Genomic DNA, 12,914 nt, shown 5'->3' with positions numbered 1-12,914 from the left:
CATATAAATGGAACCCATCAAATTACACCTAGTCTCTGTCATCACATATCTGGTTGTATATGAAATAGTTGTGTTTTCACAAGTATCAACTCAAATAAAAGCTTTCTGTTTTAGTTTTCTGTGGGATCTGGAGATCAGAATTATATAGAAATTAGAATGCCGCTCTGAAGAAGGGAGTTTTACTATTGAGAATCAATTTTAATCTCCCTTTTGAATATGAGATGGTCTATTTTTTAATGTCTCATGGTTTACAGAGTATGTCTTTTTCTTAATATTCTTGACCTTCATGTCATGTGTCTTTGTGTGAATATTCTATTCACCTTGGTTTTCTTTGAGCATGGATGATGTTCAATTTTTCTCAAAAAAGGGCAAGCAATTGACAGCCCTAGAAATTTAGCACTCAATTAAACTGATGTCCATACAGGTATAACTCCCAAACTAAGATGGCATACATTGAATTAGAATATTGGATTCATTCCATTCTCTGAAGACCATCAAGGAAGTATATAAAATGTGAGTGAGGTACAAAGCAGGATGCTAGGTCCACTGGGGAATTTTGGGAATTTCCAGAAAGTCAATTTTTTGTTGCTTCTAATTTTCTAATTTGTGTTATTGTTTCTTTGCAAATTTTTATGATTGGAGTTGAAAGACCTGGGGACATAATAATAAGTTTAATTCTACTCCTATTTGATAGCATAAAATTAGGAGGTTCTCCACTGGGAACAATGAGTAGTCTAGTCGCAGGTGTTCAGTCTCAGTAATGGTGCCAGGTATAGGTTTTAACTCATACAGGCCTTAGATCAAATCATGAAATGGATGGTTAATCCCACAACATTGATGCTACTATTGCAGCAGTGAGCATGTTTTGCCAGATGGGTTGTTACTGTACCTCCAAGGATGAAAAACTGAGTAAGGTGAATGATTATTTTGCCCCCACCCCAGTACTATGCCTAGTACTTCCCAGAATTGGAAAATCTAGTCAGTAGGGATGAGGCTTCCAGGTGAGTGTCAAGTTGATTTTCCCATGTTCTGTGACTCAAGAATGTGGTGTCTCTGCAATAGAGTCTTACCATAAAGTACTGGAGTGTATCCAGAGCATTGTCGATAGGCTATATGTTGGGGGGTCTATGAGAACTGACTGGCCAATAACTTCAAGAGAGAAAATTCATTCCTAGCACTGGGTTTTTTGTTACCTGTGGTGTCTAGTAGAAATATTGTTGATATATTGTAGAATAACTTCATGTAAATTTTTGATATGTATTTAACAGATAGATAGATAGATAGATGTATAGATGTATAGATGGAGTGTGTGTGTGTGTGTATGTGTGTGTGTAAGCTTCTAAAGCAATAGATTTCCATCTTAGTTTTAGAATTATAAATTAGTGATAGTTACTCCTTTGTCCACATCTTCCACTACCATACACTCCCATTACCAACATCATTTAACTCTTAAGTTTTCAAAGTTTATGAAAAGTAGACATAGAAAGAAATGTGAGAATGGCTTGCCAAGCAATGAAAAGGAAATGAGACATACCATAAACCTTGACCATAAGTGTATATTTTGCCCTAATAAAACCAGTCCTAAATGGTCAAAAAAGGAGTATATTTTGTATATTTTGAAGTACATGATCTCAAGAATAAAAATAAACATAAATTGCAGTGGGCAGGTTATTTAAGTACTTCCAATATATTTTAGGAGGAAGGAATATTTTTAATAAGATAGAGAGCTATTAAAAGATCTAGGAAGGATTTAAGCATGACATGGAGGTAGAAAATTGTGTGTATGAACAAATAGAATCACAAAGTCATTCCTAAAAGAATAAAATGAGGAAACTACTGATACAATTCAATCCAATAAATTCTAGGGTGCTGCTCTGAAAAGTATGTAGATGTTGGAGAAGTTGACAGTAATATGAGCACAAAGGACCCAAAGATCACAATCCAAGGCCAGGAAAGACACGATGCTAGTGAGGGGTGTTTGAGGCAGAGCCTAGTGGACAAGGGTCAGTGGCGCAGCGTGGTCATCTTACTTCAGTCATTGTTCATCCAGGTACACTGTAATAGGATGCAGTCCATTTGCATGTACATCACTTTAGAATGGGAAAAATCAGAAACCCACAGGCAGATATCCAGGGACAGGCTCCAAAACCAAATAAGAATGGAAAAAGGATCCAGGATATTAACACCCATACTCTAAACACTGCAACAACTATTGATTCCAACACTTTTCTTCCACCACAAGTCCCTGGTCTAAGTCACCTAACATAGCTTATGGGGAAGAATATTCTAGGCTTGTTTATTAATACAGAAGTTCTACATCCATTTTGCACAATGACACAGCTTGCATTTAACTCTGTTTTTGTCTTACATGCAATTATGGACATTATCAATTGGGGTCATTCACTCACACAGGAATAACCCTGTTTTGGAATTGTCTGTATATGTCTGTAATCCTATGTCCATTTTCATCTTTTAGGATCGTCCATAATTGTAGAGATAATGAGTGAATACAAGACAATTGTTCTTCAACAAGGATTAGAGGATGTGGCTGTGGATGACTACCAGTTTAGGAAAATCAAGTCCTTACTAAGACAAGAACTAAATCTAACAAAAAAGATGCAAGATGACTATGACAAAATTCAGATGGCTGACCTGTTGGAGGACACATTCCCAGAAGATGCTGGACTGGACAAACTGATAGAAGTGTGTCAAAGCATTAAAGGACTTGAAGACCTTGCTCAAAGGCTTAAAACAGAGAAGGCAAAAGGTAACATGGGAGCATCCTGGACACTCATCCCTTCTCCACCTTCCCCAAACTTTCTGGCTCCCTGCAGATATCAGAACTGATATGTTGCTTTCCCAGTGTGCACCTTAGAAATTATGGGGGTTGACACATTTCAGATGTCAACAAATTGATGATTTCAATAAATCCTTTCTTACAAAGAAACTTGATATATTTCAGGGTAGACATCTTTTAAATTGGAGGTAAATTTTAAAAAAGTAATTGTTGAGATAGGTTAGAACACCCACATGGTAGAAAAATTAGAAAATGATAGACTAAAAATTGAAAAAAAAATCATGTCCCATATTTAAATAGAGTATATATAATATTTGATTAACAATCTTACCCATTCATTAATAACTTTTCCAGTAAGAAATTTTATCTAATATTTAAGTAGAAGCCTGTATTTTAGAGATGTGAAGAAGTTTCTCTTTATAAAGTCACTGCGTTTAAAAAATACTGGGTATACTGGTACACAACACTGACATGAGAATTTAGCATAAGGAGGCCCAGTCAAGGATATTGCAGATTGATAATACACTGAGTTATATAGAAAGATATATATATATATATATATATATATATATATATATATATATATCCCCAATATAGAAGTCCAAATACAATTTCACTACTTTGTTACATCAAATATCAAAACATAATTATTTTCATTTTTCTATGATTTGGAATGATTGTCCTTAGAATGTAACCTATTGCTATTATCATAAAAGTTTCATGTTTGTAAATCAGACTGTGGGATAAGAGGGCTGGGACAGGGTTGTAGTGATTAAAACAGAAGTTTCCAAGAAGAAGAAGAAGAATAGAAAAGCTGAACCCACTACACCTGGGATGAGCAAAGAATCCCCTGAGGTACTGCCTGTATGGGACTTGGTACCACTGGTGGCCTTCTGGCCAGGTAAGGCCTCTGCAGCAGAAGAAAGTAAACACACAGAAACAAGTAGAGACTAAATAGTTCTTGAAATTTCTGCAGCATATTTGATCACAATGTGCACCCTGAGATTGTGTTATTTACTTGGAAAAAAACTGTTTCTAGGTCTGGGGTGGCTCAGCCCTAGCACACAGCTTTATTTCAATATCTTTCTGCTTGATTATCGTAAATTGTGTTAAATCAAGTCAAGCATAGGTTCAGAGGCAGAGCAAGCAACGAATTAACAGGAAGTGAACATAGGATTGTTGAGAAAAAAACACAGAGAGTAAGAAGAAGTAGGGAGGATGGTTTGGGAGAAGCACAGGAAGGGGAAGTGAGGGACATTGAGTGTGAGCAGTTTTGCTTTGCAATGGCACAGGAAAAGGGGGATTATGGGACACTAGTGGAATAGGAAAGTTACCTGGGTGCTCTCTCTACCTCTGTGAGCTAGGAAGCTGTTGCCCCAACATCTGGCTCCCGAGTCTTTATTGGTAAAATTGAACAATTGAGGTTTTTTGTTTGTTTGTCTGTTTTCATTTTTCTTTATTAAGAAATTTTCTACTCACTCTACATGCCACCCACAGATCCCATCTCCTCCCTCCTCCTACCCCCCCATTGAGTTTTTTTAAAAAAACAACATGAAATAATTCTTTCTATAAATTTATTAATGAAAATGGAATAAATTATCAATATAATTTTTAAAAAACAAAATAAATAATTCTGAATGAGCTTCAGCCATCTTAACCACTTCCCTGGATTTATTGTGTTTTCTTTATTCCTGCAGTTATGAAGCAAAAGAAAGGAAAAAACAAAACTGCAGTGAAAAGAAGAAAGCAAGAAGAACCCAGTAGTTCCCGATCTCTTTCCACTGATAATGAATCAGTCAAGAGCGAACCCTCTGCACAGGTAAGGTGGCTGGCCTCCCACCAAAAAGTTTCTCCCCAGGTTCTTTCCCTTCTTAACTCTTTAGGAAGATTCAGTACTCTATCTATCCAGTCCACGGCTCTAGTGAGAACAGGGATCTAAGTCAACAAATTCATAGGGACCTGTCACTCCTTCAGTGTCAGATATATAATGTCTCTAACTCGTGCAGTATAACCCCCAGGGATGAAAACAAAAAAATCACTACGTGACTTTTTAAACATCATTTACTGAAATAGCAGTTGCTTTGGGATGTGGCTTTTAAAAAGATTAAATTAAATATGAACTTTGTAATTCTACACCTAATACTATTCTGCCACCACAGGGATAAGTAGGATGAGATAAATGTAATTTTTCTACTCCTCTATGAGACAACCCTATACCACTTAGTTAGGGTTTCAATTGCTTTGAAGAGATGCCGTGAGTACAGCAACTCTTATTTAAAAAACACATTTAATTGGGACTTGCATACATTCAGAGGGTTAGTCCGTTATTGTCATGGTGGGAAGCATGTCAGTGTGCAGGCAGACATTGTGCTGAAGAGGTAGTGTAGAGTTCTACATCTCCACAGGCAGCTGTAAGAGAGAGTGGCACTGGGCCTGGCTTGAGCATCTGAAATCTCAAGGCCCACCCCTCAGTGACACACTTCCTCCAACAAACCACACCTACTCCAACAAGGACACATCTGCTAATACTGAGACTCTCTGATGACCAAGCATTCAAATCAATGTGTCTATGGGGATCAATCTTATTCAAACTACCACAACATATGATCCATCTGTTAAGAATGAGGTGTGCACAATGACACAAATATAATTAGAATCCAGTAATAAAACTAAGATTTTTATAGTCCTTGAAATATTATGCTTTGCTTAATACTAAAGACATTACTAAGGCTAGAGATAAAACTATATGGAAAAGTACAACTTAGCATGTACAAAGCCTGGGGTTCAATTTCCAACACATGGGAAAATCAATAAGGAAAGGCAAACATTGTTCTTTTAGAAAAAGAGAAAACAAACCACAAAAACTGAAGGTGGCAAGAAAATGAAGCTTACCCAGGAGCAGACTCAGTTTCTAGAGTCTTCAGGAAGCAACCCACAAAAAGATGAATGTTGTCTCCAGACTCCTCATAAGCCTCCCCCAACACCATCCAGCAGTTCCTCAAACAAGGTACCACTTTCCTATTCCCAATGCTTGCTCCTTCCCAAGCATTATCTCTGGGCTCACCACAACCTTGGAAAAACATCTCACTGATCCCCTACTACAAAGAATTTCCTCTTATTATTAAATAGCTCAGTAAGTTATGTAATCATGTATCACAGCCTCTGTGGTATTGAACAGGAAAGTATTTATGAAATGATTTCTAATGTTGTCAATCAACTTTCTGCTTAGGGTTCAGAAGAAAATATAGCGGAGACAAACAAGGACTAACACAAGAATGTATCAGTCCCCATTGCCTAGTTTCTTCTCAGACCTTTTCCCTTTGCTGGTGACCCAACTTCAGAGGTTATTTTCACAATTCTATGCTCTTCTCAGCACGTGTTTTGACACATTCTGTTTCTTTGCTTAGAAGTTTTTATCCCTGTCCATTCACTGACCAAATATTGTATACTGTAATGGTCACTTTTGATGAGAGTCAACTTCAGACCCTCCCAGGCATACACTAAACTCTCCCAGCATTGATCATCAAAGAGAACATCTTCCTGTTCCCATTTTGCTGCCTTCTTAATATAGTTGCAGGAACCATAACCATTATATATATAAATATAATCCATTCATCATGCATGCATTTTGGGATCCTTACTGCAATGTATACAAATATTCTTATTTTATTGCATGGTACAATTGTGTTGAACACTCCATTTGACCAGCAGTTAATCTTTTTAACAGGTAGAGTCCTGTCATTTAGCATGGGAACTCCTTAGGCACATCTAATTAACCATGTTTGTAAATGATTACAGCAATATATTTCAAAATGTACACAAGCCTGGAAAATAGGCTACAATTAGTAATAATTTTGGCTTGAAAGGAATCAGCGTTATACCCATTGTAGCATTTTAGAAGAATTTTTACCTTTAAAAATCAAAAACATAAAACAAAAACAGTAAAAAATGTCCATTACTGCTAAAACAAAGTATTTGCATACTAAGTTACCTTCACTTTTAAAGCAAATTTTGTAATATTTACATTTTTATACTTCTAAGATTATAAAAGTGTAATGAGGACCCTAACTACATCTGTTGCCTATGTACAAGTATTTCTCACATATATGGAAGTTTTATTTAACTGGAGTTAAGGTCATTTTAAAGACCTAAATACAGGTTTAAATGCGTCTAGATGGGCTTCAGGCATGCTATTCCAGCACGCTGTCAACTGAGCTACATTCCCATCCACCAAAATCGATCTATGAGGGTATTTGTCCCACAATTACATCACCTGAAAGTGTGGAGCATGGTCTCTCTGTGCATAATAAGGATTGAATATTTGATGAACTGGAAAGTCTACCTGAAGAAAAGTACACAGATAGCCAACTTTACTACAAACTTCATTTCCCACAAAATAACACTAAAAGCTGAATGAGGCCAAATAATATCAGCTTTGTAAGACACTTTGAGCTCGTATTCTATGCCAGAACGGTGAAAATTCAATACCTGGCTTTTAAGAGAAGTTGTAATATTGATTAGTAAGAGTGAGAACTAGGTGTAGGAAATACCTAAGTTTGTTCTAACATACTTCCTTCAGCCCAGGAAAAACCTGACAGGGTAAAAGTTATCTTCTGAAAAGAGAAAGTGAAAAGATGAATTTGGTCTTATTTTCAAAAACCAATAAGCACTATTAAAAATATCTCAATCCTATTTTCCTTTAAAACAGAAAAACACAAACATCAAAAAACATAGTACCACAGAGACACACGTTTCCCAGAAAAAACATCAGCTTCTAGAATTTGCAGCAACCAGCAACTCCCCAGCTTCCAGGAAACTCCAGACTCTTCCAGAAGTTTCAGCAGCTTCTAACAGCCTCCAGGCACCTCAGAGACCCCTAGGAACATGCTTCACTTTTAAAATGTCTTCAAGCTCTCCAGCACCACCGTGCCAGAATTTTCCAGTGTCTCCAGCATCACACTCCAGCATCCATCTAAACTCTCAAGTGCCTCTAACACTGTCCAGTGGTGTCCAGGCTCCTCATGTACCTCCAGCAACAATATCTGGTAATAGCTGGGTCACTCACATGCCTTCAGAATCAGTGTCCAGCTCTATCAGTACTCCTCAGATGTCTCCAGTATCAGTGTCCAGCAATGCCCAGAACATTCACATACCTACAGCAGCAGCAGCCAAAAGCAAACAGTCTCCTCACAGTCCTCAAGTAATAACATCCAGATGTACCCAAACCCCTAAAAGGCCTTCAGCAACATTGAGAAGCGAAGCCCAGGTCAGAACGATCACTCTAACAATAGCATCCAGCAATATTCAGGTCCCCCATGCTCTTCCAGAAGCAGTGTCCAGAAATGACAGCACCACCCAGGTATCTCAAAGAGCAGCATCCAGTGGCATTCAAACTCTTAACTCTGTTACAGTAAGAGCACCCAGGAATTCCAATGTCCCAGGTCCCTTAGGAACAGGACATGTTTATTTCCTGGCTTCATTGGCATCTCCAGCAACAGCATCAACTAGTCTCCAGACTTCTCAGGTACTTCTACCAACAACATCCAACAGTCTTCCAGCTCCGCAGGTTTCCATACCAATAGGAACAAGCAGAGTCCAGACCACTCAAACACATCCAGGAGCAGCATCCAAAGTAATCCAGGCTCTTTATGCTTCTCCATAGGCAGAGTCCAGAAGTGTGTGCACCACTCAAGGGCCTCAAGGAGCATCATATGGTACTGGACAGGCTCTTCCCTGTCCTAGAGTAAAAGCATCAAGGAGGGTCCATGCTCCTCAGATGCCTTCAGCAACAGCATCAGAAAGTCTCCTGGCTCCATGTGGATCTCTACCAACAGCGTCCAGCAGTCTCCTGGATCCATGGGTGTCCCCAGCAATGGCATTCAGTGCTCTCCAGGCTCCTCTGGTGCCTCCACCAACAGCAAGCAGCAGAACTTCATGGGTAATGCTTCCTGTTCTCACAATATAATGACAGAGATTAGCACAAACTTGGAAGGTTTCCTCATTAATCTATGTGCACATAATCTTTTATTCAAATAATCACTCATTTTATTGTGTTAGTTACTGATCCTTCTCTACATTCAACTTTAAAATGCTTTATATGCTCTATCCCATTAAGAAAATGCCTGACTCAGTGATCACCTGATCATGCCTATTCTGTAAGGAGTATAGTGAGACACTTGCTTATTTAATTTTACACTCTGAACTTTTTGTCAAGATATTCTTTTCATATTGTGAATTGCTGTTCCAGTTATAATGAAAATATACTTCCTGATATTAGAATACATTGATCAGGAATCAGAGTTAAACCCTACCACCCACAGGGCGAAGTCTGTACTTTTTCAAATCAAATTTCAGAGAGTGTTACCAGTTATAGCTGCCTCCCTGAGCTGGTATGCAGGTTGTCCATGACTGCCAACATGCTTCTTCTTTCAGCCCTACAGTGTTACCTCCATTTCATAGTGCTCTCCTGATGCTCAGAAATAGAATGGGATACTGAGGAGGCAGGTTATCCAAGTAAAATGACTTCAGGACTTTTTCTGATGCTAGGATTCTCCTCCATGCCAGCTATTATGAAAAAAGAAGAGCTGCTAGCTTGAATCCTTTTTGTTTAACAATATTGAGTGCATCTTCTTGGGGCTGCCTACCTAGCCCTTTTACAAGAAAGCTCTGACTGTTTAGACAAGGTTTTGTAATTGGAATCTTCAAAATGTTCCTACATAGAAGACTTGACTAGAACATGGAGGCCTTGGGTTCATTCCACATAACTACAAGTATGATCCATTTATCTACCAGGTATGATTAGTATTAAGTGGAATCACTAAGTAGTGAATTAGATAAATCTCCATTTCTTCCTTTTTTAGGTTATAGTATGGCAATCTTTGTGTAGATGTTCTCCATTCTACTCAGTGGAGCTGTGCCTTATGATCTGTTTGAATTATGCATGTTTATCCTCTGTCTGTTTTATGTAGACACCAAAGAAGGGAAATTTACCAAAGGAGCCTTCTAAGGTAGAAGGTCACCATCGAGATCCCATAGAAGTGATGGTGTTGAAAGTAACAGAACCATTTACTTATGATTTGATTGATGACAAAAGGATGTTCCATGCCACGGTGGCTACTGAGACTGAATTCTTCAGAGTGAAGGTTTTTGACACAGCCCTAAAGAACAAGTTCATCCCAAAAAAGATCATTGCCATATCAGATTATTTTGGCGTCAGTGGATTTCTGGAGATATATAGAGCCTCCTGTGTGTCTGATGTGAATGTTAACCGAACAATGGTTATCTCAAATATACTGAGGAGAAGAGCCAATGGAACTCCTAAAATTAAGGATCTTTTCTCTCAAATAAAAGGGACATATGTGAATGGAGAGTTTGTGGTAACTATGGTAAGCCATTCCATTATTTGTAGAATACCTTTGCATTCTGAGATTTTAAGTTTTAACTTGGCACTGGAATTTGCTCAACTTACCTAACACAGGAAATAATCATCTTTCATGTCAGAAAGAGATGAGTAAGTCTTTCACATTTTGGATATTGGGATAGTCTCTTACCATTCCTCTCCTCAAGTTACCACCATGAGAATTCTTTACAAGGAGATTCATCAGTAACCTTTGGCATTTTCCTGGCTGACAATCCATCTAGAGACATCCTATTCCCAGACACTGTTCAGTTTATAGCACACTTTCCTTTTAGATTCTTTTTCTTTGATAGTTTCCTAACCCATCTCATTGGCAACTCAGTAGTGAATGGAGTCAAACTCATAGACTAGATACAGTTTGCAATGATGAGAATAAAAAACCAAATAGACAATTCTGCCCTAGAATGAAGCCGTGTCCAACAAGCCAGGATTATTTCATAATGTGTTCTCATTATCACATTTTTTTTTATTTTATCAAGATCTTTTGACAGAGTGAATAATATTTTAAATAATGAGAGAAACAGCAGTTTAACAAACTAGTTTAATTTCACAATTTATAACTAGGCACAATGAAAATGAGGAAATTTAAGGAATTCTGTGACTTTTGAATGTTTCTTTAAGTGCCGATGTACTAATTCATTAGTATGCTTGCTTGTTCAATGTATGATTTCATAATTCATTGTGTATGAATCAGTCATGACTTTTTCCTTTTATCTATGCTGTTGTTGGCATGCTGTTATATTTGGTTACACAATTAAAAGTAAACTAAGTGAGACACAAACTAAAACACCAGAAATGTTGCTGTAGATTTAACCTTTGAGAGATTAGGAAGGAGGAGACAGAATCGATGTGTGCACTGAGCAAATGTGATCCATTTAAGCAGGAGGGGTGTGTGTGTGTGTGTGTGTGTGTGTGTGTGTGTGTGTGTGTGTGTGTGTGACTGTCTGTCTTATGTGACTGTGTATTTGTTTCTCATGCTATTTCTTCCTTATGTCTGTTACTTTGTACATTTTGTTTTATTCTTGTTGATTGTTTATTCTTGTCTTCTTTATTTGACTGTTTTCTTAAGAGAGAAAGAAGGGATGGAGTTGGAAAGGTGGGGAGGAGAGGATTGTGTAGGAGGAAGTAGGGAATAGGAAACTGTGATTAGAATATGATGTACGAAAATAACTTTATTTTCAATAAAAAGTAAAATAAATTAAATGAAAAGGACTTATAATAGTGTTTCTCAGATTCATGATGAGCCACAAATTGCCTTTCTTCTCAGGCCTCTTGGATATAACTAAGACTTGAAATGGCAACTAAATGGGGTTTGATGTATATTTATGTTTTCTCATTTTTGATCCCTTACATTGGAACCCCAAGAAATCTCAGCTATTCTGATATGTTCCCATTAGTACTTAGGAAGATACCCATTTTTTCTAAAGGCACCCAGCAGATAAAGACCTCAAGTAGGTAAAACTTAAGAGAGGCTTCCAAGGGCTGCAATTATAGCTCGGTCATTAAGGGCTAGGCACACAAAACCTCCAGAGTGATTTCCAAGAAAAGATTTGTTCACCATAACATGTTAAACTCTTCCATTCAAGTAATTCTATTTTGTCAGCTATTCCTTTCTTTTGCCTGTGAGGGTTGAGAGAAACACAAAGGCCATGAAAGCAGTGTGGAAGTCAAAAGAGAAGCTCCACAACTGAGTTCTCTCCTTCCACTCTAAGTCCTGGGAATTGAGTGGTAGTCAGGCTTGCCAACAAGCACCCTTACCCACTCAGCCATCTCACTGGCCTTTTACCTGTGATTCTAAACCTAAGAGCCATACTTGCCTTGTCAGGGACAGGTTTATGTTAACACTCTTTATTTCTCATAGAAGTGATAAGCTTTCACATATTTCCTAAAAGATGATTGTTAACTTGTTTTTCAGAAAAATGAAAGGGGTGACTTCATTTACTATGGAATTGAAGACAATACTGGGAAAATGGAAGTGGTGGTCTATGGACGACTGACCAGTATCAACTGTGAGCCAGGCAATAAACTTCGACTTGTCTGCTTTCAATTGACCTCAAGAGAAGATACATGGCAGCTGAAGTCTGTAAGGCACAGTTACATGCAGGTGTGTGCTTTGGGAAATACAATTCTTCCTAAGGATCATATATTTCAATCTCCTGCAGCCCAGGGTGACCTTGAACTCCTGATCTTCCTGCTTCTTCCCAAATGCTGGGAATAAAGGTGTGTGCCATCACTGCCTGGCCTCTATGGTTAAATAGTGGCTGGCTCTACCTTTGGATCTCCAGGCAAGCTTTATTTGTCAGAACACAAACAAAATATCACACAACACTGACTTTCCAAATTGACCAAAGACTAAACACAAAGAACCTTGAGGTCTCCATCTGTAACTTTCAAATACTTTTGTTGCAGAGGATGATGAACAGAAACGGTAAGTTCCCAAGGATGCCCTGAGGAAATCAGACAATTGCTAAAATCCACAATCCTTGTAATGCTTACACACTGTGTGAGATTCATTTTACACTTATAACAAAAGGCCACCATTCCAATGTAAACAGTCAGTAGGAGTGTAGAGAGAAGTGTGAACCATCTGCATTTCAACTGCTCTGACCTCATCTTTTTTTCTTTAAGGTTATCAGTGCCAAAGGAGAGGCACTCAATCCTGATTCAGTTATGAAAACCTCTCTAGAACAATACTTCTGA

At 38.0% G+C, this 12,914-nt stretch overlaps 1 protein-coding gene across 1 annotated transcript; it reads left to right on the top strand.

Moving 5' to 3' along the window:
• Positions 1-2,490: 2,490 nt before the first annotated feature.
• On the top strand, positions 2,491-12,914 carry LOC128110018 (interferon-activable protein 203-like). The gene is made up of 6 exons (XM_052737698.1): positions 2,491-2,767; positions 4,495-4,616; positions 5,637-5,804; positions 9,766-10,182; positions 12,130-12,318; positions 12,843-12,914. The coding sequence occupies exons 1-6, from the start codon at positions 2,500-2,502 to the stop codon at positions 12,912-12,914; spliced, it is 1,236 nt and encodes a 411-aa protein (XP_052593658.1). The 5' UTR covers positions 2,491-2,499.

Source organism: Peromyscus californicus, unplaced genomic scaffold, assembly GCF_007827085.1.
Source record: "Peromyscus californicus insignis strain IS unplaced genomic scaffold, ASM782708v3 Scaffold_14__1_contigs__length_90479793_seg_2, whole genome shotgun sequence".
Classification (NCBI taxonomy): domain Eukaryota; kingdom Metazoa; phylum Chordata; class Mammalia; order Rodentia; family Cricetidae; genus Peromyscus; species Peromyscus californicus.
The sequence above is the reverse complement of the archived record's forward strand: the minus strand, read 5'-3'. Positions and strand labels throughout refer to the sequence as shown.

What these genes read in the sequence shown, in the direction of transcription:
- LOC128110018 (XM_052737698.1), top strand. Translation starts at nt 2,500, where the DNA reads ATGAGTGAATACAAGACAATTGTTCTTCAACAAGGATTAGAGGATGTG. An exon ending in AGAGCGAACCCTCTGCACAG is followed by an intron (nt 4,617 to 5,636) that starts GTAAGGTGGCTG and finishes TTGTTCTTTTAG; the next exon opens with AAAAAGAGAAAACAAACCAC. An exon ending in TAAGGCACAGTTACATGCAG is followed by an intron (nt 12,319 to 12,842) that starts GTGTGTGCTTTG and finishes TTTTTCTTTAAG; the next exon opens with GTTATCAGTGCCAAAGGAGA.